Raw genomic sequence first — 27,618 nt, 5'->3', positions numbered from 1 at the left:
CATCACATACTGACTGTGAGATGGAAGCTCCTGGGGATAGGGCCTGGGAACGGGTATTGCAAACAAGATTCCCCAGGTGATTTTTATGCATATGCAAGAAAATTTAGAGGGTGAGGAGGGAAGCTGACACCAAGGTTTCTCATATGATGGTGAAGGGTCATGGAAGAGGAAATAATTCATATGTCTTGAGGACTGATTATGTGCCCGGAAAAATATTAGGTATTTTCACTAGTGTTATCTCTTGTAATCCTCAGACAAGTCTATGACGTGTCTTATCATTAATCCCTCATACAAATACGGAACTAAGCGAAATACCTCATCTAAGGATCTATAAATGGTAAGCTGTAGGGTCAGCCTTTCAACTCTGGGCTGACCAGCTCCAAAGTTCCTACTTCTTACTCTGCTTTCCACTCTGCTGGGGTTCTAAACAAACCTTGGAGGGAGGGGGAGGGAGCATGAGGCACATCCAGGTTGGAGGTTTCCTAGGTCAGCCTGCGGGAGCTGGGCAGATCCCAAGCTCCCAATGGGTAAACCTGGCTTAAGACCCCACTGACATCTTAAGAGGACAGTGATCCTCTGAGCTCTGAATCTGCATCCTGGACCCCAAGTCTGAAGCCTCGTGAGCTCCAACTGGAGAGACCACTGTCTGTCTGCCTGGTCCCCAAACCTAAAGATGGAGGCTTCAGCAACCCTGGACTTCATTATAGGAGCAGCACACACACAGGCCTTCTGGCTGAGACTTCCAAGACTCGCATCCTCCAATATTCCAGCTGGACCAAGGGCCTAGCCTGGGGATGGATGGTAGAAAAGAGAGGCCCAGGAAGCCAGGTCCTGTTCACTGATAGGAAAGGGATGATAAAAAACCAGGATGGGATGAAAAAGAGGGCTGGTGACGGTGCAAACTCTGGGGAACGTTGAAACCCTCATATTTTACAATGAGGGTGGAATATCACTCAGCCATGAAAAAGAATGAAAAAATGCCATCTGCAGCAACATGGATGGACCTAGAGATGATCATACTAAGCGAAGTAAGCCAGACAAAGACAAATATCATATGATATCACTTATATGTGGAATCTAAAAAAATGATATAAATGAGCTTATTTACAGAACAGAAATAGACCCACAGACATAGAAAACAAACTTCTGGTTACCAAAGGGGAAAGCAGGGGAAGGTATAAATTAGGAGTTTGGGATTAGCAGATACACACTACTATACATAAAATAGATAACCAACAAGGACCTACTGCATAGCACAGGGAACTATACTCAATACCTTATAATAATCTACAAGGGAAAAGAATCTGAGAATCTGAAAAAGAATATATGTGTGTGTGTGTGTGTGTGTGTGTGTGTGTGCATGTATGTGTGTAACTGAATCACTTTGCTGTACACCTGAAACTAACACAACATTGTAAATCAACTATTAAAAAAAAAAACACCAAAAAACCAAAGGGCCACAAAAAAAAGAAAAAGAAAAAAAAAAAGAATCTATGTTGTGACTCCAGGTAAGTTCCATTCATGAAATGAATAAAAGTTTAACATAAAAAAAAAGAAACCTTCCTATTTGGGGATTATAGATCTAATGCAGTGGTTCCATTAAAATCACCTGGGAAGATCTTAAAAATCCTGTTCAGATAATCATCAATGGGCAGCCAAGATAGAAAACCACTGGTCGAAAGTGCCTCTGACGGCCAAGCGATCTAGGCTGAGCCTGCAATGTTCAGAAAGCAGCTTGCGTTCAGTCACGGTTGGGAAAGCTGAGGTCGGTCAAGTGCACGGCATCAGCTGCAGTCCTTCCAGTATGAGAACTGCCTGAAGTTTGGCTCGCTGCCAGAGCAAGTTTCCTTTCCATTTTTAATTTTCCATTGTAGGGTAAAGAATTGGCACAGGAGAATGAGAAAAGAAACATGTGTGAACGGCAGGATGGAGACGTGAAACACGACAGATATAAAGATATACAAAGAAATGTAGAAGAACACCAGCCTTAGTGAGATGGAACTGGGGTATCTACAGCAGGTCAGGGGGCAGAAAGTGCCCGGGTATCCATTCTCAGAGGAAGTGCTCTACTCACTGAGTGGATGATGCCTTGCAGGGCCTGGAAGCCATCATTTACCGGAAACACGTGGTCCTTACTGTCTGCGATCCGGGCCAGCTGAGGACACAGCAAACGCACAAGGAGATGTGTCAGGCTTGCACATGGAGAACTGAGGAAAGCCACTGGGTCCAGGGGCCTCCATCTCCTTTTAAAACCCACAGGAACTTGAGGGCTTGCCTGGGCTCAGGGACCTCACTGAGAAGCCCTCAGTCATAATGAGATTTCCAGGGGACTTACTCTGGAGCGGGTCCGGAGGGTCGGTTCCAGCTTTTACATTTGTTTTAATACTTGTCTCCTTGGGACCAGCGGTAAGATTGCCCAGCTAGATGAACATTTGGCCTGGGTTGATGTATTTATGGATTTGGGGGCAGGCCATTGGCTTCTTTTTCTCCCATTCAACCACATTTCTGTTGGCAACTGTATTCGAATCAAACAGACTCAAGTTTCCTTTCAAAGCAACTTTAAAAATAAATTCAAGCTTTGGTGTTGGGCGAGCCCAATGAATGGGGACCCTTATCTTTCACCTAAACTTCTCATTGAGGAAAGGACCCTTGCGATTGGTTTGGTTGCTTTGTGGAGCCGAGGACTGGAGAAAGGAGAAACTGATCTGCAGAGATTTTCTACTTCCAGACTCTGTCTAGTGCTGTGGTTGCCACAGTCAGTCAGTGCCAGGATTTTTACTGATTGTAAAAGTAATACACAATCATTGGGAAATTTCAAAAAACCAGGAGTGTTCAAATAAAAAGAAAAAAGTTATGAATAATTCATCTGTCCATCCATCCATCCATCATCTTTCTATTACTGTTAATTTGATATGGTTTTTCAGACTTTTCCTATACAAATACACACATTTTATTTTAAAAAGTACACTCATACTATTCCCATACTGTTTTGTAACCCTGTTTTATTCATTTAACAACATATCCTGAACTTTGTCAATGTTATTAGAACAAAAAGAAACTATTAAGTACATGGAAGTACATCTATTTAGGTTGCTAACACATTTTTACAATTTGCTTATTGTGAACACTTGGACATACTTTTTTTGCCCACTGGCCAATTATTTCCATTTTGGGGCATATTGAAATGCATTGAACCTTTAATGAGAAAAAAGGGATGTTTGCCATTTAAATAAGAAAATCAGATTTATCAAATTAAATTAAAAAAACAAACCAACAAGTTTTCCAAGTTAACTTCGATCTATTTTGACCTCCTGGCAATTTAACATGTACTAAGAAAGTCAACCAAAAAAGATGCTGCCTGGATGGTCTGCATTGAAGACCCTCAAGCACATTAGCAAATAAGTTCACATCCCTCACACATCCAATAATTCCCTCCCTGCTTAGCATTTCTGGAAAAATCATCCATCTAATGGGTATTTATGCTGCTGATGCACCTCCTGCACCGACTGCATATTTTCTATCATTCACAAGCTGAGTATGCTCCCATACCTGAGGAAATCCATGCTCATACCTGTGTTTCATTGAAATCCTTCACACCCACACAGTAAACGATCGCACCAAGATCTCGGGATCTGTTAGCCTGGGCCAATGAAAGAAAAGACATTTAGAGAGAGAAGCAGTGGCAAATGTACTCCTTTTGGATCACCCAGCCTAACTGCAGTGATCAGGTATTTACTGAGCACCTACTATATGCCAGGTACCACAAGGGAGAGGGCAATCCCTGTCCCCAAAGAGCCAATTCTCCAGTGAACATCACATTCTAATGCAATATGGTGGATGTGAGGGGAGTGATTAGTCTAATGGGAAGTGTTGAGGAAGATCCATAGAAGTAGAGACTTGATGAGAAGCTTTGAATGACGAGGGGAGGAAAAGGATACTGTAGGCTAAGATACATCATATTAAATATTCTGGGGAAATGATTATCTTTTCTATTCCTCTGATGGATTTTTATTGACATACGTTCTTCCTTTGTAGTGGCAGCGTGCTCTATCGGAAAGGATGTGACCTTTGGAATCCAACATACCTGGGTTTGACACTTGGCTTTTCTCTGTAAAGTACTTTGGACATTAAATGAGAAAATAAATGCAGAGCTCCTCACATGAGGCGTAGAACAATGCAGATACTCATCAATGTCAGCACCTTCACGAATATGGCCTTTTTTATTCCCAAAGAAGACACTGGGTCAATGGTATGGGATTTAAGGTCCATATTTGAGTGGGTGAACCCACGACTTTATCTACAAGTAAGTATTGAGGGCAACCTAATGAATAATATCCAGATTTTGGCTTGATTTTAATATCTGATTTATTACAGGCTCTTCCAGGTTCTTCGTTTCAGAAGAGAAAACAAAAATTGGAAATCCTTGGTATATACAGTAGAACCTTAATAAATCATTGACAGTAAACATACAGTAGGTGCTCAATATATGCATATTGATTTGAATCGCATCCCATTTTCCCCTCTCTTAGTGTGACTAACACTGAATTGTAGAAGGGGCAGAAACGTACATCGTTTTTCCTTCATGTTAGAAATATTTCTTGCTGCTTTCAGGATAAAATAAACTTTTAGGTACAGTCTAGCCCCAGCCTTCTCTGCAACGACTTCTATGGCTTTTCTCCTCTAGTTGGGCTGTATACAGAATCATCAAAAATGGAAAGGCTCATTTTCTTTATATATCTTGAGCTTTATCTTTCTTTTTCAGACACCTTCGTCCTATTGGCATTGGCACTGCAAATATTTTTCCAAGTTTGTGTGTGCTATACCTAGAATTCTTTTCTACTAACCTCTACTTTAAACCTCTGACACCTATCATTTATTTTATATTCAGTTATTTCCTTATTAGGGTTTTTACTTTAGTTGATGGTTGTTTAGCATCCAAATAAGCCTTTTTGCATTCCCTACAGTTTCAACTGTAGAGCATAGAAATATATTATTTCCTAGATGCTCTGAGAGCCTCTGTCATATTTACTTGTGGGTTTCCCCCTTGTAAATTTTGTACAAGTTAGGGTAGGGGGTCAGTAATGCATTTATCCACTTAATTTCCTCATGCCCTTTGCCAACAGAGACTTCAAAAAGCTGAACAGTATTACACAGTAAAGCCCATAAAGGCAGCAACTGTGTCTTACTCACCAGTGTGTTTCTAGTGTCTAGCAAAGCGCCCGTACAGGCCAAGCTCTCAGTTAGCACTGAACGAATGAATGAATGAATGAATGCATATCAATTTCTTGCTTGTGGAGGAAGCTGAACTTAAATGAAATAGTAGTCAAGACCTTGAGATAAGTGTAATTCTCTGATTGATTCCTCCTCCAGAGGCTGGCATCTCCCTCCGCCACTGCCTGTCTTTTTCCTCATTGTGTTTCTTTCTAACTTGGCCTGAATGAGCCTTTGTCGCTAATGAGGCTTCAGTACATTCCTATGGTGAACTGGTTTCCTGGGGCCACATGTACATATAGCTCAAATGTGAAATTTGAAAGAAAAGAATTTCCTAAACATAAACATCACTTTTCAACTCTTAGATAAACCTCTTTTTCTGAATCTCTTTATAAACTGAAAGCTTCATTTAGAGAGGATTCCTTCACTTGCTTTAAGGAGTGCTTTGTAAGGGCATAAAGAAAAGGAAAAAAGAAATACTGAAGGAGAGATTACAATTTACTTTTTTTACAATTACATTAATTTACAATTAATGTTCAGCTTTGGTTCTTAGAGGAAGAATTTCAGTGATTAATACATTTTGACAAAATTGGCTTTCTCATATTTCAAGTAATTCTTTTCCCTCCTGGTTTTAGTAGAAATGAAGGAAAAATAGTACCAATGGATTTGCTGAAAAGTTATATATGGTATTTCAACACTGCTTTCGAGAAAGGCATGGCAGATATATTTTGTCCCTTAAAACACAGAGTAATGTGCAAACCTGTGGAAAAGGGAAAAATACCTACCAGGTGTGAGACATGAAGATTCACTTTAAAAATGAGTTACTGTTATTATCTTTCACATATGGGACACTATTTTATCCAGGGACTTTACAAAGAACACTTAACATTTTGCCCGAGTGGAAAGACCGCAGCCCATTTCAGAAGGAAGGAGCGCCGTTTCCATGTCAGACATAGGCCCGGACCGTCGCTTACCTCCCTCTCCGAATAGAAGAAGAGGTCCTCATGCAGTTCCCCATCAGTCAGAGCGATGATGACGCTGGCTGTCCTGTATCCTGCTCAAACAACACAGACCCACTCAGTTCATCCCGCTGCACCAAGGGAAACCCCCTCTCGGCCCTGGGAGTCTGTCTCTTCGCGGCTCCCCCACCCAAGGTCAGTACTGTGAGAATCAGCAACTTTTCTTTGGGGACTCGCAGTAGCTCTGGCATGAAGAAGAATGTGGGACAGACTCTAAGGGGGAATATGTTTTGTTTCTGGGTTTCCAAGTCTTATCTTAAAAAAAAGGCCAAACCTGGTGAAATGGTTGCTGGACTGATAGCTGGGAGTAGCTACAGTGAATCAAACATGACTATTTCCTAGGAACAGTCCACATGACTCTCGCCAAGGCCCGAGGGCAAACTCGACCACCTGAGCCTTTCAGGGGTCCTTCTCACATGCTGTCCTTGACCACATATGCAACATCTGTTGAAGAGTTTGGCAAAGAGTAACAGTCATCATGATTTATAAGCTGACTGGAAGTATTACTGGAAGTATTAGTTTTGCAGTTGGCAAAACCTACTAGAATTCTTTCAGTGATTTTGAAACTTCCAGTAACATTGATGATGGTGTCTTTATAATAACAAGCGTTGCTGTTGATATTGGGTCTGACCTACTTGTTGCAGTTTAGAGCGAAAGAGGATGTGGACACCTCCACAGGCCTGGGAGAAAAATCCCCACTCTAATACTGAACGTCTTTGAAGAGATTTGCTTCAGATAAAGAAATGCTACCCATGAAAGACAGGGTAGTAATAATAGCTAAAATTATAATAATAATAAATATTATTTCTCTGTGCTAAGCATGCTATTAAGTACATTTTATTCCTTTTTTTCCACTTAAATGAAGGAAAGTTTAAGCCAAACTGGTATCTTAATCTAAAATCATCACAGCAATGAAGAGGCTTGGAGCTCAGAGAAGGACAAGAAAATTAAATTTGACATAAAAATCTAAGACTTTACTAACCCCTCCAAGTATGTATTAACTTAATGAATTCAACATGCAAAACTGTTCATGAGCATTACAGACTGTAGCCCATAATGAGATCTTAATTACTTTTAAATAACTTTTTTTTTTTTGGAATCATCAGGACAGTAGAATTTGACCTCATTCGTGCCATCTTTCTACGCATTCCTTCTCTGTGATGAAGTCTGTGTTTAAGGATTAGAGGCAATATCCTGTGTCTTTTCAAACATGAAATTACTGAGGCACTTTTTCAGAAGGAAACACAGAAAAGTTAAAAAATTCATAATGGTAATTAGGAATATACTCTTACCTTGACTGTTTTCATAATAAATCTGCTCACTGGCCTGAAAAACATATGAAAGAGCCATTAGACATATAGCCACTGTTTGCTACTACAAATGCCATGGTGGGCAGTGATCTCTGGTGTTGGATCCACAGTGTTGGGTCAGTCTTGATTCTTTATGTAATTCACCCAGGTTTCACTCAAATATCAATGGATCATGTCCTCTGAAGTTACCCTGGATCAATATCTTTCCTCTCATAGACTGGGACTTGTTTTGCTGAAGCCTGAAGTCCTTGCAATTCTGTCTCAACCTCTGAAGAAATATATAGAAAAGGTTACCTTGGGAATAGAGAGGACTTGTGTGTGGCATGATTCATGAGTTCTGGCCAAGCATTAGCTAAGAGACCCTTCATCAGTGTCAGGGAAGGAGGAAGAAATTTCATTTATTTGGCTCTTTTGGATGGAGTTATCGTGTACACACTTATGGAAAATTGTTTTCACTCTTGCCATTGGGTGTTATTCAGTTCCTTTAATATGTGTGTCTCATCTCATCAGCCATCCCTGTGTTGATGTTTCCACATCACAATCTTCTTTTGGAGTTTAAAACTCTTTTAAAATTACCCTTTCAAATCCTTCATGCATGTAAGTGTCTCCTCCTGGCAGAACCTTCTGGAGTTCTTCTAGGCCTTGACGGATCTGTTCCCTGAAATCCAAAGACACCCTGTTAGTCTTATTAGAGCATTTTTTATTTTGCCGTTGATAGTCACATGCTTTAGTCTTCTTATCTTTGTGGATAGTCTATATTGCCCAAACAGTCCCCCAAGACCCTATAGCAGGAAAGTCTTTCTAGTAAATTATCCATTTAGGGTCGGCCACAGTGTAGAATAAGTGAGATTTCAAGGATCGAGGGAAAGGACACTTCAGGAATCTCCAGGTGCAGGTGAAAATTTTCCATTCCCTGAACAGGACAAAGTTTTCATTCTACGTTGGAAGCGAGTCTTAAGACTTGTCTTCTTAGGCAACTTTATATCAAGATGCAAAGGGCTCATGTGAGCCAGAAAAAGGTGGGTACTAAGAACCCAGGGCAAGGCCACCACAAGGACCGCAGGCAGGAAGGGCAGGCATCTGGAGCAAGCTGCCATTGGAAGAGCTGTGCCAGAGAAAACCATGTAGTCAGCTTTGAAAATAAAGACCCAGGCAATCTATGCTTTCTAGGACGACCAAGAGTGTTTTCTGTGGGCTGGTGCCCATGTTTTGTTACTTTGATTGCTCAAGGTGGTAGTGGGGCAGGAAGAGGAAGTGGGTTATGGTATTGGGAAAGGGTCCGATAGCAGTGGGAAACGTGAAGGTTCGGGGACCAATTAGAATCTTTGTGGACCATTCCCTCAGAGATGTAAAACGTCCACGTTCATGTTCCTGTCAATTAAATAGCTTCATACTGTGCTGAAAAGGGCAAGAAAGTGTAGTTTCTGAAAAAGAATATGAACTTCATTCATGAATGAGCCCATAAAGCATTTGAAATTACCCTCCTCACTCTGGGGTTTCTTTAGGGGCCGAGGGTGGAGATGCACAATTTAAATTAAGTGGGGACTACTATCAATTTTCTACATGTTATCTTCTAGGCCTACAGAGTTGTGAAATTGCATGGCAATAGAAAGTCAATAAAAGGTGCAACACCCTAGGGACTTCCCGGGTGGTCCAGTGGTAAAAGAATCCGCCTTCCAATGCAGGGGACGCAGGTTCGATCCCTGGTCAGGGAACTAAGATCCCACATGCCTCAAGGCAACTAATCTCTCGTGCCACAACTACTGAGCTCATGCACCTCAACTAGAGAGCCCACGTGCCACAACTAGAGAGAGAAAACCTGTACGCCACAACTAGAGAGAATTCCTCATGCCTCAGTGAAGATCCTGCATGCCACAACAAAGACCAGACACAGCGGGGTGCGGGGGAAGGGGGAAGCTGGGGCAAAGTGGGAGTAGCATCGACATATATACACTACCGAATGTAAAACAGTTAGCTAGTGGGAAGCAGCCGCATAGCACAGGGAGATCAGCTCAGTGCTTTTCGATGACTTACCGAGGTGGGATAGGGAGGGTGGAAGGGAGGTTCAAGAAGGAGGGGATATGCGTATTGTGTACGCATGTGGCTGGTTCCCTTTGTTGTACAACAGAAACTAAGCAGTATTGTGAAGCAATTATACTCCAATAAAGATCTATCACAAAATTAAAAAAAATAAATTAAGTGGGGAAACTTCTTTTGAGCAGGGAAAGAACCTCATGTTCACTGAGTATCCATTATATACAAGACCCTGCACAAAGATTTCTGATTTTATCCTCATGATAACCACTCAAGGTAGGTATTATTGCCCTCATATTATAGATAAGAAAACTTGGGTTCAGAGAGGTTAGTTAAGTAGGAGGGCAGAGGCTTGAGGTCAAATCTACCTGATTCAAAAAAAATCTGCCCGGCTTTCTACTTTGCCAAGCAGCATAAGACAGTGGGCAGTTTTCAGTAAAACTTGAATTAATGAACAGCAGTGGCAATGTTTAACACTACCTGAGTACTTATACCGTGTCAAGCTCTGTTTGAAAAATACATGTAATTAATTCACTTATGCCTTATGATAGCTCTTTGAGGTAGATACTAATATTATCTCTAGTTCACAGATAGGGACTCTGTGACTCAGCTGAGTCATAGAGAGAGAGGCTAAGAAAGTTGCCCAAAGCCCCTCCACTACTAGGTGGCAGAGGTGGGATTTCAACCCAGATGCCCTACTCTCAGTCATTATATTAGACTGTTTCTCTCTTGAATAAATGAATGAATGAATGTATAAAGTTTATTACTGGCTTATTCTGGTAATTGCTTAAAGAGGAAGTCCGAGGCAGAATTAATCTTTTGTTAAAACTGAGGTAATGGGGTGGTCATGGGTGAGACCTGATTGCCAGGTTGGAAGTTTTAAAAGACAAACTGAAAAGGGTTTAGCCTGAGCCTGTCCCTGGCCCAGGCTGCTGATGCTTCTTAGGTGGAATATTTAAGACCAAGTAACTCAGACTTTGGGAAATGTACTGATTATTGTCTGCTTGTCCTATCAGCGCCCAGATATCAGACCACGTGCCCAGCTGCCCTAATCAGAAACCAGAAGCCTTCTTTGACCCCCTCTACCTTGACTCTCCTCTCTCTTGCTCCCGTACGTAATATAACATTAGATTCCATCGGTCGCGCTCTAAACATACCTTGAAACTGACACTTCTTCACCTCTTCTGCCAACCTCATGGTCTGGGCGACCATTGTTTTTTACTTAGACCATTGGGAAAGTCACTGGCCGTCTTTTGACTGCCTTCTCAACCCCCCTGCATTCAATCTCCACATGGCTGCCACAGCGTTCTTAAAATATGGATCAAAACATGTCATTCACTCCCCTGCTCAAAATCCTTCACAGCCATTGATTACACTTGGGATAAAACCTCGTCCTGGGTTTCCCTGGTGGCGCAGTGGTTGAGAGTCCGCCTGCCGATGCAGGGGACACGGGTTTGTGCCCCGGTCCGGGAAGATCCTACATGCCGCGGAGCGGCTGGGCCCGTGCGCCATGGCCGCTGAGCCTGCGCGTCCGGAGCCTGTGCTCCGCAACGGGAGAGGCCACAACAGTGGGAGGCCCGCGAACCGCAAAACAAACAAACAAACAAACAAAACAAACAAAACAACCCCTCAGGTCCTCACCATGACCTTCAAGTGCCTTCATGGGATGGATCCTCTGCCTCCTCGACAGCCTTATCTTGCACCGCTCTGCTCCCACTGCCTTCACCTGAGTCCCACTGGTCTTCCTAAGCTCCTTTCTCCAGCAGATCCTTCACACCTGCAGTCACTGCTGCCTGGGGGCTGGGCTAATTCTTACCCAGCCTTCAATCCCAACCTAAATATCAATTGCTCAAAGTAGCCTCATCTGAGTTCCCCAATTCAAATTAGCTCCCTCAATTAGACTGCACATAGCACCCCACAATTGTTGCTTTATAGCACTTAGGACATTTTATAACTAATAATATTTGATTATGTGATTATCTGTTCACTTTAGTTTAGTTTGTTCATTTGTTTCCGTTCTAGACTTTAAACTCCATCAGGGCTGGGCCATGTCTGTTTTGGTCTCCACTATATCTTCTGTGTCTGCTATAGTACCTGGAACATTATAGACATTCAACAAATATTTGCTGAAGAGGTGGGAGGAGGAAATAAGCTTCACTGGCCATGTGGACGGTGGCCAGGCAGAGCTGACCTGGTAGTAATTGACTGTAGGGAAGGTCTGGGTCCATGTGGTTATAGACCATTCTCTGTGTTGTACCTCTTTACGTACCCCCTCCCCCCAATTTTAATAAATTCCATTAAAAGCCATAGTTTAATTTCAACTCTATCATTTGGTAATGAGAAAGAGCATACATCTATGCATTAGAAGGAGGGTTAAAGATGACAGCAGAGTCCCCAACTGAGGCCACCAAAGGGAGGGGGAGGGTGGCATTAGCAGTCACCTGGCAGAGGGCAACTTTGCCCTGCAGGTTGGCGGTTTCATGAGGATAACGGCAAACAAGGTGGCATGAGGGTGAGCCTGGGATATGAGAGTGAGGCTGGGACAGGAAAACTGAGGTTTATTCCTGAGCACACAGAGGTGTCACCCTGAAACCCTTCGGTATAGCTGAGGGGCATTATGGGGTTGGGGGCTAATTTCTGACAATTAGGGGGCATCAAAAGTAAATGTGGGCATCAAAAGTAAATGTGAACAAAAAAAGTAAATGTGGTCTTATCTTTGGTCATTTAAAAAGTCTATTTATTTATTTATTTGCCTGCCTTGGGTCTTAGTTGCGGCACGCGGGATCTTCATTGTGGCCCGTGGGCTCTAGAGTGCACGGGCTTAGTTGCCCTGCGGAATGTGGGATCTTAGTTCCTTGACCAGGGATTGAACCCGCATCCGCTGCATTGGAAGGCGGCTTCTTAACCGCTGGACCACCAAGGAAGTCCCTTATCTTTGACTAGATCATTGACTAGTGAGGTTTAGGACGTTTTGGTAACACTAAAATTGGAATATTGTGTTAAGACTAAACCTTTAAAAAAAAAAGAGGACTAAAAAAAGGCACAATGGGGCTATGGAAAAGGTTCCCTGGCTTCTCTGTATTTTTTCCCTGCCAAAAAAAGTCTGGGAACTGGGGTGTTTTCTCTAAGCCTATTTCCCTTCCTTTACAAGTATTTTCTTGAGCTTTCTATTTTTTGGTACCAGAACAAGCAAAGGCTGTTTTGGAAACTGTCCTTATCCTTGATACTTTGTGTCTGGCAAGATATGATGAGCTCACTAGTCCCAAGCAGTGGTCACACTCCCCTTATACCACCCTCCTTGGTAAAAGGTCAGATGACTTACGGCCCCACCTCCCTACTCCATGCCCCTTCTCTACGTTCCTACAACATCTAAGCAAACAAAACAGATGGTTTCATGGAAATTGTGGGTCCATTTTAATTCTAGGACAATAGGACTATTAATAAAGAGTATTTTTTTAATGCTCTCTTAGAAATGAAAGAAAATTGGGAGAAAGATCTTTTAAAGGGGGCGATAAGAAGCTCTCCTCTCTGAGGACTTGGTTACTACCAAATGAAATATTATCTTCCTGGGAAATGAGAGAGTCTGGGAGTCCTATGAAAACAGGCTGCTATTAAAGAGTCGCCTCTTTTCCTTGGTGGTTTCGTGTTTCTGCCAGTGTTCCTACTTAGAAGTTAAGGGCTTTCAGGCCCTATGTCTTGTGCTCCTTTTGCAACCCCTGTAACACTTAATGACGGACCTAGAGTGATTTGCTGTTGAATGAATGACTCCAGTTTGGATGCATCCATCCATAAATTCATTCATTTCCACAACTATTTATTGAGCACACACCATGCAACCAGCACTACGCCGGTTTGTAGGGGTAGGGAGCGGGGAGAATCAGTTACAGTGTCTGTAGGGCTTTCTCTTGCCCTCGGAATTTTTGTAAACTTCTTGAAGATTACTTTCTGGGATTCTAGTTGTATTGTGACATTTTAATATTTGCTGATGAAAACATTAAAGGATAAACGCACGTAAGCACGTCAAGAAGCACTTTAACAACTTTTTACCCCAAGTATCTCAGTGATGCTCCTACTGCAAAACCCTCCTTGGGGTTGCGCAATATCGACCATATTTTCAGTCTATAAAAACAACCTCCACCACCCCCCGAAACCCAACATCAGCTCTGCACTGTCCACTTGCCTCCTAGTAAAACAGCTTCTGTGGAATTGACTTTTCTCAAATGTCCTGGAGTTTTTGGCTTCGGAGCCTCAACTATACAGTAAACACACATCACTGTTAACCACTAATGCTACACTCACAATATTTCCAGATGTCTCAGGGCTCCAGGGTTGACTACAAAAGACGTGAAGTAAACAGAACAGAATAGCAAAGATTAATTAAAGACATTTTTGCTGTTACTTTGGAGTCTTAAGTCCCACAAGCAACTCTGATCATTTGTTTATAATGTATAGAAATCATGTCCTCTTTGTGATTTTTCCCAAAGAATAGGCCAATATGATGAATGACAACAGGATGCATGTTGAACCAAAGATTCTTTGCTATACTTTTTAAAAGTGAGGTATAAGTTATATACAGTAATATGCACAGGTATTTATTAATTTCCATTATAATTGTTGAATTTATTTCTATTACTTTGTCCTTAATATTCCTTTATTCTCTTTCAATATCTGTAGGATCTATAGTAATATCCTCCCTTTCATTTCATTTTAGCAGTTGCTGTACAGGGAGTTATCCTTATTTTATGACAGGCTACCAAAAGTTAATATTATACCACTTCTCATATAATGGAAAAACCCTTTAATATTATACTTCCATGTAATTCCCTCTCATCCTTTGTGCTATTGTTGTCACATATTCTACTTATGTATATGGAATTCACTCCAAAATACAGTGTTAATTGTTTCTGTCTTAAATAATCATCTTTTTATGACATTAAGAAAATAGTTACCATTTCTGGTGCTCTCCCTTTTTAGGTAGCTTTAGTTTACACCTGGTATCATTTTTTCTCTGCTTAAAGAATTTTTTTAGCCTTTATTTATTTATTTTGTAGTGCAGATTTGCTGGTGATGATTCTCTTAGCTTTTTTTTCTTTCTAGAAATGTCTTAATTTCACCTTCAATTTTAAGGATGTTTTCACTGGATACAGAGTTCAAAATCGACTTTTCTTCCCTTTGATCTCTTTAAAGAGATTGATCCTTTGTCTTCAGGATTGCATGTGTTTTTTTTCCGGTGAAAAGTAAGTGATTTTCGTTGTTGTTTCTCTGTAATATGGCTTTTCCCTCCCCCTTGGACTGCTTTTAAGATTCCTACCTTATTCTTGTTTTCAAGAATTCAGCTGTGATGTGCTTAGGTTATTATTATTATTATTTTTGTATTTATCCCGTTTGCGGTTCTTTCAGCTTCTCGAATCCCTGTGTGGAACATCATGTTTGGCATTCTAATTACACATATATTAGATCACTTGATATTACCCCACAAATAATAGAATCTGGTTCATCACCCCCCCACCTTTTCCCTTTCTCTTTCAGTTTAAATAATTTCTATTAATGTGTTTTTAAGTTCATTAATCCATTTTCTGCAGAAAAAATTTTCAGTCCACAGTTTTCACTCGGTTTTCTTTTTTTTTTTTCCAGATAGCCCATGTTTTCCTCCATTATATTCACCTTTTCTTGTAAATTCTTTATATGTTTATAATAGTTGTTTAAACATCCCTGTCTACTAATTCCAATAATTGAGTCATTTGTGGTTTTTTTTTTTTTTTTTTTTTTTGCGGTATGTGGCCTCTCAGTGTTGTCGCCTCTCCCGCTGCGGAGCACAGGCTCTGGACGCGCAGGCTCACCGGCCATGGCTCACAGGCCCAGCCGCTCCGTGGCATATGGGATCTTCCCGGACCGGGGCACGAACCCGTGTCCCCTGCATCGGCAGGCGGACTCTCAACCACTGCGCCACCAGGGAAGCCCTGTGGTTTTTTCTTGATTATGGATTACATTTTCCCACTTCTTCCCATGTCTCACAATCTTTTAACTTACACTTCACACATTGTATATATTTTAAAAAGCAGTGGAAACTTAGGTATAATATTGATTTGTTTTGTTGACTCATTGCAGAGTGTAAGCCTTTTATCTTTGTAAGCTGGGGTGGGAAGCTGAATATTTAGATTCTCCCTTGAATTAGGTTGATTTGGGGCCGGAACACAGCTTTAATTACAGTGTATTCCCTAGAGTGTTATTGGCCGAAGTCCCAGCTTTCTGCCCTGCCCCGCCTTTGTGATCTTTCCTGTATTTGAGGTGTGAGGGAGTTAGGCACAGCTACAGATAATGTCGCTTAACCTGACTCCAGAATCCAAGTACCACAAGTATCCATGGGATTAAGTGATTTCTCTCTGCTTTTCAACAAGTCCTCCACTGCTACTTTCTTGGAAAAATGCAGAGGTGTGGGTGAGAGGGAAGAATTATTAGGCTAAGAAATTTCTTTTTTCAGTGGGGCTCTTTCAGATAATCCATCCCCCTGGCACACATTGTTGTCTAAGGCTCAGCTGACTTTTCCTCATGCCTGAAAAGTCTCTGTCCATGGCTGGCCTACATTTCCAATTTCCCTAGCCAGATCAGGCATCCACCTCCAAGTATGGAAGTTTCCATAGATCTCTGATCAGCTCTATAGGGCTTGTTTCTCTCTAATTCAGTTCATCAGTGCTTCCTGTGTGTCTGCTAGCCCCAGAAGAACATGTGAATTCTATTTTGTCTGGACTTTTCTGGTTGACCATGGAAATGAAGGTTTTTCATATGCCTCTACATCCTAACTAGAAGCAGACATACGGAAAAGGCTTTTTTCTAAATATTTGTGACTATACATTTGTTTCCAGTCAGGAAGAAAAATACTGGAGATGATTACCAGCATATAAATATACTCTAGTATCTTTCATCTTAACAAAATAAATCTTCTGTGACCCCACATCTCCCTCTAGCTATTGACCAATTCAATGCATTTCTCTTCAAAACACAACTTCTTGAAAGAGTACTCCCTTCCTAATTTTTCCTGGTAAAGATTTCAAATGTGAAGTGATCTTTGACTATACATCTGTTCATAGCGGATGAGCGAGGCTAAGACTTGTTGGAAGCTCTGTGTGCCTGGTGGGGTGTGCCAGTTGGTGGACGATCAGTTTTTGTCAACAGGATCTTTTCATTGAGGACCCTCAAATATCAATGGATGAGCATTTTTCCCCCTCTGAAATACTTATTTCTACAGAGAAGTAGTTTTCAAACTCTTTCCTTTGTGCTAGTTCTGGAATTGACAAAGGGGAGGGTTGGGAGTAGCAACATTTGTTATGCACGTCTCCATAATCTCCCATGCCTGGTGTCCATCCAGGAAACGATTCTTGTTTAATTTTGCCAGAGAACATACTTCTCTTTTCTGGTGGAGCTGGAAAAGGGGTAATTTTCAAATTGTAGTGGAGGCGAGTAGTTCTGAAGGTTGAAAAGATCCTTTAAACATAGTCCAAGCTTCACCCCGTAACCCTTCCTTTCCAAGATTCTGCAAGGCTACAAGGCTAGTTCCTCTTCAGTATCTCCTTTTCAGGATTACATCTGACTGCTTACATCACTTGCCACTCCCTGTATTCTTTCTGTCCTCATCTATGGTGTTCTTATGGTTAAATATTTCTTAATTTCCTCAAATCTGTGATGGTGTTTTACCTTCTCCTGATTTGGGGTGCTTTTTGCAAGCAAAAGGGCTAAAAATGTCATTACCCCTCAATTGAAAATTGAAAGCCCTCACCTTTTAACCTATTTTGCAGTGACTTCTGTCTCAACAGTTCTGCTGAAATGGGCTTTGTGAAGGTTCCCCAGTGATCTCCACATTCCCAATCCAATGGTCACTTCTCTGGCTTCCTCTTACTCAGCCTCTTACAGCATCAGACACAGTTAACCTCCCTCTCAATTTAAAATGCTTTCTTCTCTTGACTCCCATCACAGCATCCTCTCTCCATCTCCCTCATCAGGTGTTCTTTCTCATAGTTCTGTGTAGGCTTTTCCTTCTCTTCTAGAACTCTAAAGATTGGAGGGCCCCAGAATCCAGATCCCCTTATTTTTACACCTACACTGTCTTACAAGGCAATCTCATTCTTCCCATGGCTTCAGTGCCATTCACAAGAGCGTGGATTTTGGAGGAAGATAGACTTGGAATTGAATCATAGTTCTGCCACTTCCAACACATGTCAACCTTTGACTTCTCAAATGTAAAGTGAAGGTGTGGAACTATAAGATCTACCAGCTTCCTTCCAGCTCAGACTGCATCTGATTTTATGTGGGGACCAATGGTTGAAACAGAAACAGAACCTGGGAATTCGCTGGGAACTGGAGAGGCCACATTTGGCAGACAGCAGTAGTCCACAATGTGACACAGGGTCAAGTGCAGGCCAGTAACCAAAGTTCGCTAAGAGGAGCCCATCAAGGAATTTCCAAATTCCCAAGCTGTCCTAAACTGGCACAGAGGACAGGAACAATGGATTAATCACAGGGCAATGTGACGAATTTGTCCAAACAAACTCCTCTGTACACAACTCTGTTTTGGTTGGTTTCTCATTTGTGCAGTGGTTTTCACCGTGCAGTTTCCTATGGCAGCACTTGGCTTTTGAAACAAATCCCTGTAAGACCTTTCCCATCACTAACACTTTCCCCTAGTTGAGTCATACTTTGCAAGAGATGGGAATGGTGGAAAGAAAGTAGGCTCCATAGTCAGGGTTGCGCAAATATGTATCTTTATCCCATGAGAACCTTTAGGTCCATGTTCCTCTTAGTTCACTAGGGACTAGATCTCACCTGGTGCTGGTGGCATCTAAAATGGTCAGGTTGATATACTTGAGCTTAGTACTGCTGACCACAAGGAGTGTTTGGAAGGGCATAGGATAGAGTGGCACTCTACCAATCCTGTGCAACAGAGAATGAGTCCAGGGTCACCCTCTCAGATGGAAGCTGAAGCAGGCAGCCCTAGGGTAGATGATAGACAAGAGTCTGCTATTTCGGTCAGGCTGGAGAAGGTTACACTTCTCTACAAAGACAGGACTTCCTTATCACACTTTGGAGCAATATTGGGCTGGAGGTGGGGGTAGGTAGGAGTACACTAGGTCCACACCAGATAATCCAACCCACAAGTCAAATGTGTGCGCATCTATTTGAGAAAAGTTGGGGGGATCATACAAGATGTTGGTAGGATTTGGGTAAATGAAAACTCTTATAAATCGCTAATTGGATTGTAAATTGGTGCAGCCCCTTTGGAGAACAATTAAATCATGCCTGGTTAAGTTACATATTCACGTACCAAAGACCTAGCAATTCAATCCCTAGTTATATATCGTTATAGAAGAGAAATCTTGCTTCCCACCTGTCTGGGAGACAGGTACAAGAATGTTCATTGCAACTTTGTTTATAACAGCAGAAAGTTAGAAACTAACTGTCCGTTAATAAGAGAATAGATTAGTACATGGTGGTACATTCTCACAATAAAATTCAATGCAACAGAAAGTATACATTAGTTACAATGAACCAAGTGCAGCTACATGTATCTACATAGAAAAAGTTTCAGAAATATGATGTTACGTGTAAAAAGCAAGTTCAAGAAAAATACATGCAATATGATAATTTATTATAAAGTGGAATAGGAAACAATTTATTATTCATGGGTATGTAAAAATATACAAGTCATTAAAATGATAAATCCCACATTCAGGATAGTAATACCTCTGGTAAGGAAAGAGAAAGGGGGGGGTCAATACCTGTAACATTTTATTTTATAAGCTTGGTGGTGGATACTGAGTGTTTACTATCCTTTTTTTGGTATGCTCTTGTTATACTTAGAATATTTAATAATTTAAAAAATTGTTGAGAGGGAGTAGCAAAGGCTGAACTGCAGTCCACGAGGAGCCATTCCGAGTCTATCAAAGGCAGCACTGAATCTAAGGCTCAAGGCCCCACACTGGAGGCCAGGAGGCTAGGAGATGATGGACAGGCCTGCTGTGGACCAATAGTGGTGTTTGTTTTGGTTAGGCCACAGAAAATTTGTTGGTTGTGGCTATCTAGCTTTTTCTTTTTCTTTTGCGGTACGTGGGCCTCTCACTGTTGTGGCCTCTCCCGTTGCAGAGCACAGGCTCCAGACGCACAGGCTCAGCGGCCATGGCTCACGGGCCCAGCCGCTCCGCGGCACGTGGGATCCTCCCGGACCGGGGCATGAACCCGTGTCTCTTGCATCGGCAGGCGGACTCCCAACCACTGCGCCACCAGGGAAGCCCGTGGCTATCTAGCTTTGAATAGGAGAACTCTACCATCGTTAGACTCCACTATTTCTGAAGTTTGCCTTGCTGGCTTCATCCAGACAAGAATGTTTCTGGACGCTGCTCTGTCAGATTTTATCCTTTATATCTGTATGTGCCACATGAAGCATAGCAGGTGAGGAAGGGAAGTAACATTTCCTGAGTATCTGTGCTGTGCCAGGGTTTCTGCTGGCCTCTTTCCACGTATTAATTCATGAAGTTTCTCAACAACACCATATGATGATTGTCATCTTCATTATACATGTGAAAAAACAGATTCATAGAAGTAAAGAACTTGCGCATGCTGGTGGAGCCCAGATTGGAACCCAGGCTGGTCCTGGTACAAAGTCTGTGTTGTCTCTACTACATCTGTGGCATTCAAACTTGGTATAGGACAATGTACTGGACACAAAGACACAGAAGATGTGTGTGTGTATATGTATATATACAATTTTTTTTTCCCTGGGGCATAAATTGTACTCCAAAATTTGAGAAAGGACTCCACATGACTTTCATAAAAAATCAAGCATTGGAGTCTTATAGAATAGAATACAAATGCACATGCATATTTTTTGTATTACTCAGTAATTAAAAAAAATTTTATTAGAGTATAATTGCTTTAGTGTTAGTTTCTACTGTACAGTAAAGTGAATCAGCTATACGTATACATATATCCCCTCTTTTTTGGATTTCCTTCCCATTTAGGTCACTACAGAGCATTGAGTAGAGTTCCCTGTGCCATACAGTAGGTTCTTATTAGTTAACTATTTTATACATAGTATCAATAGTGTATATATGTCAATCCCGATCTCTCAATTCATTCCATCCCCCTTTTTCCCCCTTGGTATCCTTACCTTTGTTCTCTACGTCTGTGTATCTATTTCTGCTTTGTAAATACGATAGTCTTTTTTTTTTTTTTTTTTGCGGTACGCGGGCCTCTCACTGTTGCGGCCTCTCCTGCTGCGGAGCACAGGCTCCGGACGCGCAGGCTCTGCGGCCATGGCTCACGGGCCCAGCCGCTCCGCGGCATGTGGGATCCTCCCGGACCGGGGCACGAACCCGTGTCCCGTACATCGGCAGGCGGACTCTCAACCACTGCGCCACCAGGGAAGCCCCAAGATCGTCATTTTTAAGATGAAAGGATGTTGAAGAAATTTCTTGCTTTTGATGAGCCACTTCAAATTCTACCCTAGGACCCCAGGGCTATGCCCCAGGGTACTTTCTTCTACTAACAGGGGTCCTCCAGAGGGAGAGTGTGAGAAACACTGGACCACTCTACTCTCGCACATCTCAGTCTGTTCCCAGACCCGCTGAATTGCTTCAAGGTGGGTTCTTTTTACCATCATTGAAATGCAATATGAGAAGCCCTTAGACAAACTTCCTCTAGAGACACTGCCTGTGTGCTCCCGTCTGGAGGAAGTCTTGCTAGAACCATTAGGCAAAGGAAAAAATAACTTTTTACCTGACTTCATGCTAAAGCAGTCTTTTCTACCCATGCTCCTCTATATAGGGATAGACTGGCCAACGGTTAAAAACTTCAGAGAAGGGTGTGAGTCACGGAGAGCCGGGGACTCACTCTGAATTATTCTTGGCTATGCTGTGATGATTGGAGTGGGGTGTGTCCAGGAGGAGTGAGGGTGATTCCTCAGCTCTTTGTTAAGACCCTAACAACCACAAGTGTAACAACACCATTTACTATGTGCCTGGCATTGCTAATCCTTCCAACAGTTCTACAAGGTAAGGCTGATCATTATTATTTATTTTACAGATGAAGAAACAGAGGCACAGAGAGGTAAGGACCTTTCCCATGGACTCAGACCCCATGATATTCTCTCTCCATCAACAGGACAAGAGAATAAATAAATGCTCCCCTCCATGTCTCCTAATTTTGCCATCTAATCTTCTTGTACCTGAACGAATAGTACTTTAAAATGGAATGAATCCAGAGGCTTTCAAGCACAAAGTATCTGAAGACTCTTTTTCTCTCTTGTTATTTTTAAACTTAGAAAAAGCTTTTAGAACTATGTCTCTTGGTAATGACAGCCTGTATTCATTCTTCTCCAGGAATCAAGTGATGTGTTCAAAATATGTCATTTTCCCCTGTGATACTGATGGCAAAACCACACTCTTCAAACCAAACCAAAGGCTGGCTGAGAGGGATAGAGAAGTGTGGTCTCTTGGTTTCCACTCAGCAGTTTGAGCCAAGCGTTCCTGGCTTTTACTTCGGCTCCTTAAAACCAGTAAGCAAGATGCTTAACCTCTTAACCCCATCTGCCAAATACTGATCCTACCTCTGTGCCTTTTTGCGAGGAGTATTTCCAAGCTGACGTCATTAAAAAGGCCACAAAGATAAAACGTGCAGAGGGCACGTGCTTTCAGGGAATTGCTTTCTGGAAGAAGTTAGAGGGTTTGGGGTGGTGAGTTGCGTATGCTTAGGTTTGTTTTTAATTTAAAAGTGTATATAGTAGTAAAATTGTGGGAAACCCTATAGCACAGTGATTAGGAGTGTGGACATTGGGGCCATGGTTCCCAGGCTCAGATCCAGGTTCCTTCAGTTTTATGGCAAGGAGGCTTTTGAGCCTTCTATGACTCGGTATCCCCATCTACATAAAACATAATAAATAATATAATTCCCATAACAACCTTACATGGTAGGTATTATCATTTTCTCTTCCTATAGTTGAAAAAAGTATTCTAGGTTATTGGTACATAATAAACCATTAATAAAGGAGTATATATTCTATATACATATATATACACAAATGCATATGTATTTATGCACATATATACAGTGGTTGCTACCATTTAATTATTCCACAGATAAGAAACAAAAGACAGCAGCGTGCATACTAATACAGTGAATTGGGTAAGCTATGTAATGTAGCAGAAAAAAAATCACTGGATTTAAGAATTTTAATTTTGTGAGTTAAAAAAAATTCTACTGTCATTGACTACTTATATGAATTTAGGCAAATAATTCAATCTCTCTGAGAATGATTTTCTTAGCAGTGAAGTGAGGCCAGTGGGTTGGATAAGACATATTAATTCTTTGACCCATAGGTGTTTCATCATGCTTTTTTTTTTTTCATCTTGCAAAGTTTAGAAGAAAGGTGAAACTTCCAGTTAAAAGTAGTGATCTGGGTCTACACTTTTTAACCTCCCCTTTTCTTTCGAAAATGCTGTAGAAACAGCTAAGCAAGTATGAGAGGGGCAAATGTTCTTCATTGCCGGAAAATTGGTAAGGGTGCCATACATATGCCAGACACTCGGAAGAATTCCTGCAAGATGTAGAGCTGCTGAGATCAGGAAGAGGGAAGGACCTACGAGCCTGGAATTCTGTGACCTGAGAAAAGCCTGTGGGTGGTGGTAGGATAGGTTCTTAACACAGTGATCTAACATCTACAACTCACCATTTTCCTTTGGCATAAACTTCCTCCTTACCTTGGATACCCTACTAGGTCTCTACCTTTTTCAAGAAAAAATTACACTACATATAAATTTTCCCATCTTCTTTTCCTGTGATCTTCACATTTTCAACAAAAATTTACATGATCTCTGACAGAACTCATCCCAAATCCCAGTCCTGAAAAACCTAGTTGTTCCTCTTTTGAGTCACTCTATTAAGGAAAATTCTCATAAGATGGAAAGAAAGGACCAATTTAAGAAAGTTGAGAAAATTTCCCCTTTGAAGCAAACTCATATAAGAAACAGGAGAACACATAAAACAATTCTAATTGATATTCATGATAAAGATATATCATCTCTAACACAATAACAGGGTGTGCCTCCCACAAACACAAGGAAAAATTCAGGATCAGAAAAATATTCATTGGGTTGAAAGATATTATTTGTCAGTTAAAAAATGCAATGGCACTAAAAACTATAAAACATTGATGAAAGAAATTAATGAAAGCATAAATAAATGGAAAGACAGCCTATGTTCATGGATCAGAAAACTTAATATTGTTAAGATGACAGTACTGCCCAAAATGATCTACAGATTCAATGCAATCTCTCAAAATTCCAAAGACAGAAACAGAAAAACTTATTCTAAATTTCATATGGAATCTCAAGGGAATCTAAATAGCCAAAACAATCTTGAAAAAGAACAAAAGTTGGGAGATTCACACTTTCTGATTTCAAAACGTGCTACAAAGCCACAGTAGTAGCATAAGGACAGTTGTATAGACCAAAGGAATAGAATAGAGGGCCCAGAGATAAAACTTTGCATATATGGTCAAGTGATTTTCAACAAGGGTGCCAATCATTTAATGGGGGCAAAGACAGTGTTTTCAATAAATGGTGCTGGGAAAATTGGATATCCATTTTCAATATAATTAAATTAGACCCTTATTTCAAACCATAAACAAAAATTAATTCAAGATGGATCAAGGACCTAAATGTAAGAGCTAAAACTATAAAACTCTTAGAAAAAACAAAGGGGAAAAGTTTTATGACATTGGAGTTGGCAATGATTTCTTGAAATATAAAGCCAAAAGTGCAAGGCAACAGAAGAAAAAAAATAGATAAATTGGATTCATCAAAATTAAACAATTTTGTGCATTAAAAGACACTATCAACAGAGTGAAAAGGTAACCCACAGAATGGGAGAAAATATTTGTAAATCATATATTTAATAAGGGATTAATATCCAGAATATGTAAAGAACTCTTAGAACATAATAACAATTTAAAAAAACCCAACTGAAAAATGGACAAAGGTCTTGAATAGACATTTCTCCAAAGAAGATATACGAATGTGCCAATAAGCACATGAAAAGATGCTCAACATCACTAATCATTAGGGAAATACAAATTAAAACCTCAGTGAGATACTATATCATACCCATTGGGATGGCTGTTATAAAGGAAAAAAAACCCCAACAGATTAAATGGATTAAAAACTTGAATGTAAGACCTGAAACCATAAAACTCCTAGAAGAAAACACAGGCAGTATGCTCTTTGCCATTGGTCTTAGCAATATCTTTCTGAGCATGTATCCTCAGGCAAAGGAAACAAACCCAAAAATCAACAAATGGGATGACATCGAACTAAAAAGCTTCATATCTGATAAGGGGTTATTATCCAAAATATATAAAGAACTCATACAACTCAACAACCAAAAAAACAAACAACCCAATTTCAAAATGGGCAGAGGACCTGAATCGACATTTTTCCAAAGGAAACATACAGATAGCTAACAGGCACATGAAGAGATGTTCAACATCACTAATTATCAGGGAACTGCAAATGAAAACCATAATGAAATATTACCTCATGCCTGTTAGAATGGCTATTATCAAAAAGGCGAGAGATAAAAAGTGTTGGAAAAAATAAAAAATAAAATAAAAATAAAAACAAAACAAAAACAAACAAACAAAAAAAAGTGTTGGAAAGGAGGCAGAGAAAAGGGAACCCTCATACACTGTTGATGGGAATGTAAATCGGTGCAGCCACTAATGGAAAACAGTATGAAGTTTCCTCAAAAAATTAAGAAAAGAACTACCATATGATCCAGCTATTCGACTTCTGGGTATTTATCTGAAGAATATGAAAACACTAATTAGAAAAGACCTATGCACCCCTATATTCATCATAGCATTATTTATAATAGCCAATAAATGGAAACAACCTAAGTGCCTGTCAATGGGTGAATGGACACACACACACACACACACACAATGGAACACTACTCAGCCATAAAAAGATGAAATCCTGCCATTTGCAACAACATGGATGGACCTTGAGGGTATTACGTTAAGTGGCATAAGTCAGATGGGGAAAGACAAATACTGTATGATTTCACTCATGTGTGGAATCCGAAAGCCAAACAGAAAACCAAAATAAGCCAAACAGAAAACCAAAACAAACACGTAGATACAGAGAACAGAGTAGTTATCAGAGGGGAAGGTGTTGGGGGGCAGTGTGAAATGGGTAGAGGGTCAACTATGGTGATGAATAGAAACTAAATTTTTAGTGGTGAGCATGCTGTCATGTACACAGAAGTAGAAATATATGTTGTACACATGAAACTTATATAATGTTATAAACCAATGTTACCTCAATTTAAAAAAAAACAGAAAATCATAAGTATCAATAAAGATGTGGAGAAATTGGAATCTCTATGCATTGTTGGGAGGACTGTAAAATGGTGCAGCCACTGTGGAAAACTGTATGATGGTTCCTCAAAAAAGTAAACACAGAATTACTATATAATCCATCAGTTCCACTGCTAGTGTATGCCCCAAAGAATTGAAACCAGGGACTTGAACAGAGATTTACACGCTAATGTTCATAGCAGCATTATTCACAACAGCCAAAAGATGGAAACAACTCAACCATCCATTGACAGATAAATGGATAAGCAAAATGTGGTATATACATACAATGGAATATTATTCTGGCCTTAAAAATGAATGAAATTCTGATACACGCTACAACATGGATGGTCCTTGAAGACATGTTAAGTGAAATAAGCCAGACAAAAGGACAAAAATTATCTGATTCCACTTATATGAAGTACCTAGAACAGGCAAAATAATAGAGATAGATGGTAGAATAGAGGTTGCCAGGGACAGGGGAGAGTTTTAGTTTGGGATGATGAAAAAGTCCTGGAGATGGAGAGTGGTGATGGTTGCACAGCTTACTGCCACCACACTGTATGCTTAAAAATGGTTAAAGTGTTAAGCTTTATGGTATGTATATTTTACCACAATTAAAAAAAACAATGCAATGGAAACAGTGAACAGTAAGGCGAATGCTGCAAAAACAAAAACAAAAACAAAACAACTTAAATTGGTGAATGACTGAACCAGAATGAAACATTCTCCAAGAACTCAAAGAAAAATGGTAGACATTAAAAAATTGTACTTATAATAGAGTATAAAGGAGATTTTGGGTAGATTCAAGAACCCCATGAACGGACAGAAGAAAAGTAATAATAAAAGAAATAATAGAAAAAAAATCCTAAGCCAAAGAAGTTTATTAACTTGTCAGATGGAATGGCTCAAGTCCTATACAAAGTATTCTACAAAATTAATGGATGGCCTTGGGCCAAAATATACTCTCTTGACTTTTCTTTTAAATTCCAAAGACAAAGACAAAATTTTTTTGCAAGCATTCAAGAGGGGAAAACAAAGGAGAAATGTACTAAATTGGAATCTCTCCTTTTTCTATATGCGATATAGAACAGAATGCATGCAAGTTGACATTGTATCACTGTTTCTAGTAAATTTAGGGGAAAAGATAGTCAGTATATAAGAACTTTATAATTAAAGTTCAATTAAAATATTTACCTGAAGGTGAATAACAACAATTCTCAAATAAGTTGGACTTAGAAAGCTTAATATTCACATACCCCTCAGAAAAATTTTACCTCAGCTAACTAAGAAATTTTAAAAATAAATTTTAAAAAAACTTCAAATACTGGAAAGGAAATATGTATATGCGTGTGTATGTGTATACACTTATGAAACATAAGGCAAATATTTCTTAATAAATTGAGCAAGGAGAAAAATAAATATTATTTAATTCTTGCCATTATAAAGAGAAGCACCCACTGGGAACTGTTACTAGAATAAGAATTAAATTATACTTTTTCAAATTATACTTTTCAAATCAACGGTGGAATATTAAAATATCAAGCAAGGGTAAAAGCTAAATGGGTGGGCAAAGATATAGTAAGAAAATACAAAAAAATTTTAAGTTTATAATATTTTTGGACAAAGGACTTAAAAAGCA

The 27,618-nt window shown here is 40.3% G+C and overlaps 1 protein-coding gene and 1 long non-coding RNA gene across 6 annotated transcripts in view; one reads left to right on the top strand and one right to left on the bottom strand.

The window, feature by feature from the left end:
• Positions 1-27,618, bottom strand: part of ANTXR1 (ANTXR cell adhesion molecule 1) — a 246,335-nt gene that overhangs the window by 179,468 nt on the left and 39,249 nt on the right. For all 5 annotated transcript variants that reach the window (XM_027131889.1, XM_027131885.1, XM_027131886.1 and 2 more), the window contains exons 4-8: positions 8,117-8,198; positions 7,523-7,556; positions 6,186-6,265; positions 3,572-3,640; positions 2,075-2,155 (exon numbers count right to left, since the gene is read on the bottom strand). In XM_027131889.1, coding sequence (XP_026987690.1) covers positions 2,075-2,155; positions 3,572-3,640; positions 6,186-6,265; positions 7,523-7,556; positions 8,117-8,198 — 346 coding nt within the window. The remainder of the gene's footprint in view (positions 1-2,074; positions 2,156-3,571; positions 3,641-6,185; positions 6,266-7,522; positions 7,557-8,116; positions 8,199-27,618) is intronic.
• Positions 1-27,618, top strand: part of LOC113633607 (uncharacterized) — a 67,116-nt gene that overhangs the window by 22,958 nt on the left and 16,540 nt on the right. Inside the window, exons 3-6 of the long non-coding RNA XR_003438269.1 lie at positions 255-337; positions 4,036-4,303; positions 6,076-6,365; positions 21,647-22,118. This is a non-coding gene — a long non-coding RNA (uncharacterized LOC113633607). The remainder of the gene's footprint in view (positions 1-254; positions 338-4,035; positions 4,304-6,075; positions 6,366-21,646; positions 22,119-27,618) is intronic.

This window comes from Aethalodelphis obliquidens, unplaced genomic scaffold (assembly GCF_003676395.1).
Source record: "Aethalodelphis obliquidens isolate GAN/ISIS:26980383/991018 unplaced genomic scaffold, ASM367639v1 scaffold40, whole genome shotgun sequence".
Classification (NCBI taxonomy): domain Eukaryota; kingdom Metazoa; phylum Chordata; class Mammalia; order Artiodactyla; family Delphinidae; genus Aethalodelphis; species Aethalodelphis obliquidens.
Note: the sequence above shows the minus strand (reverse complement) of the source record. Positions and strands in the feature narration are given on the sequence as shown.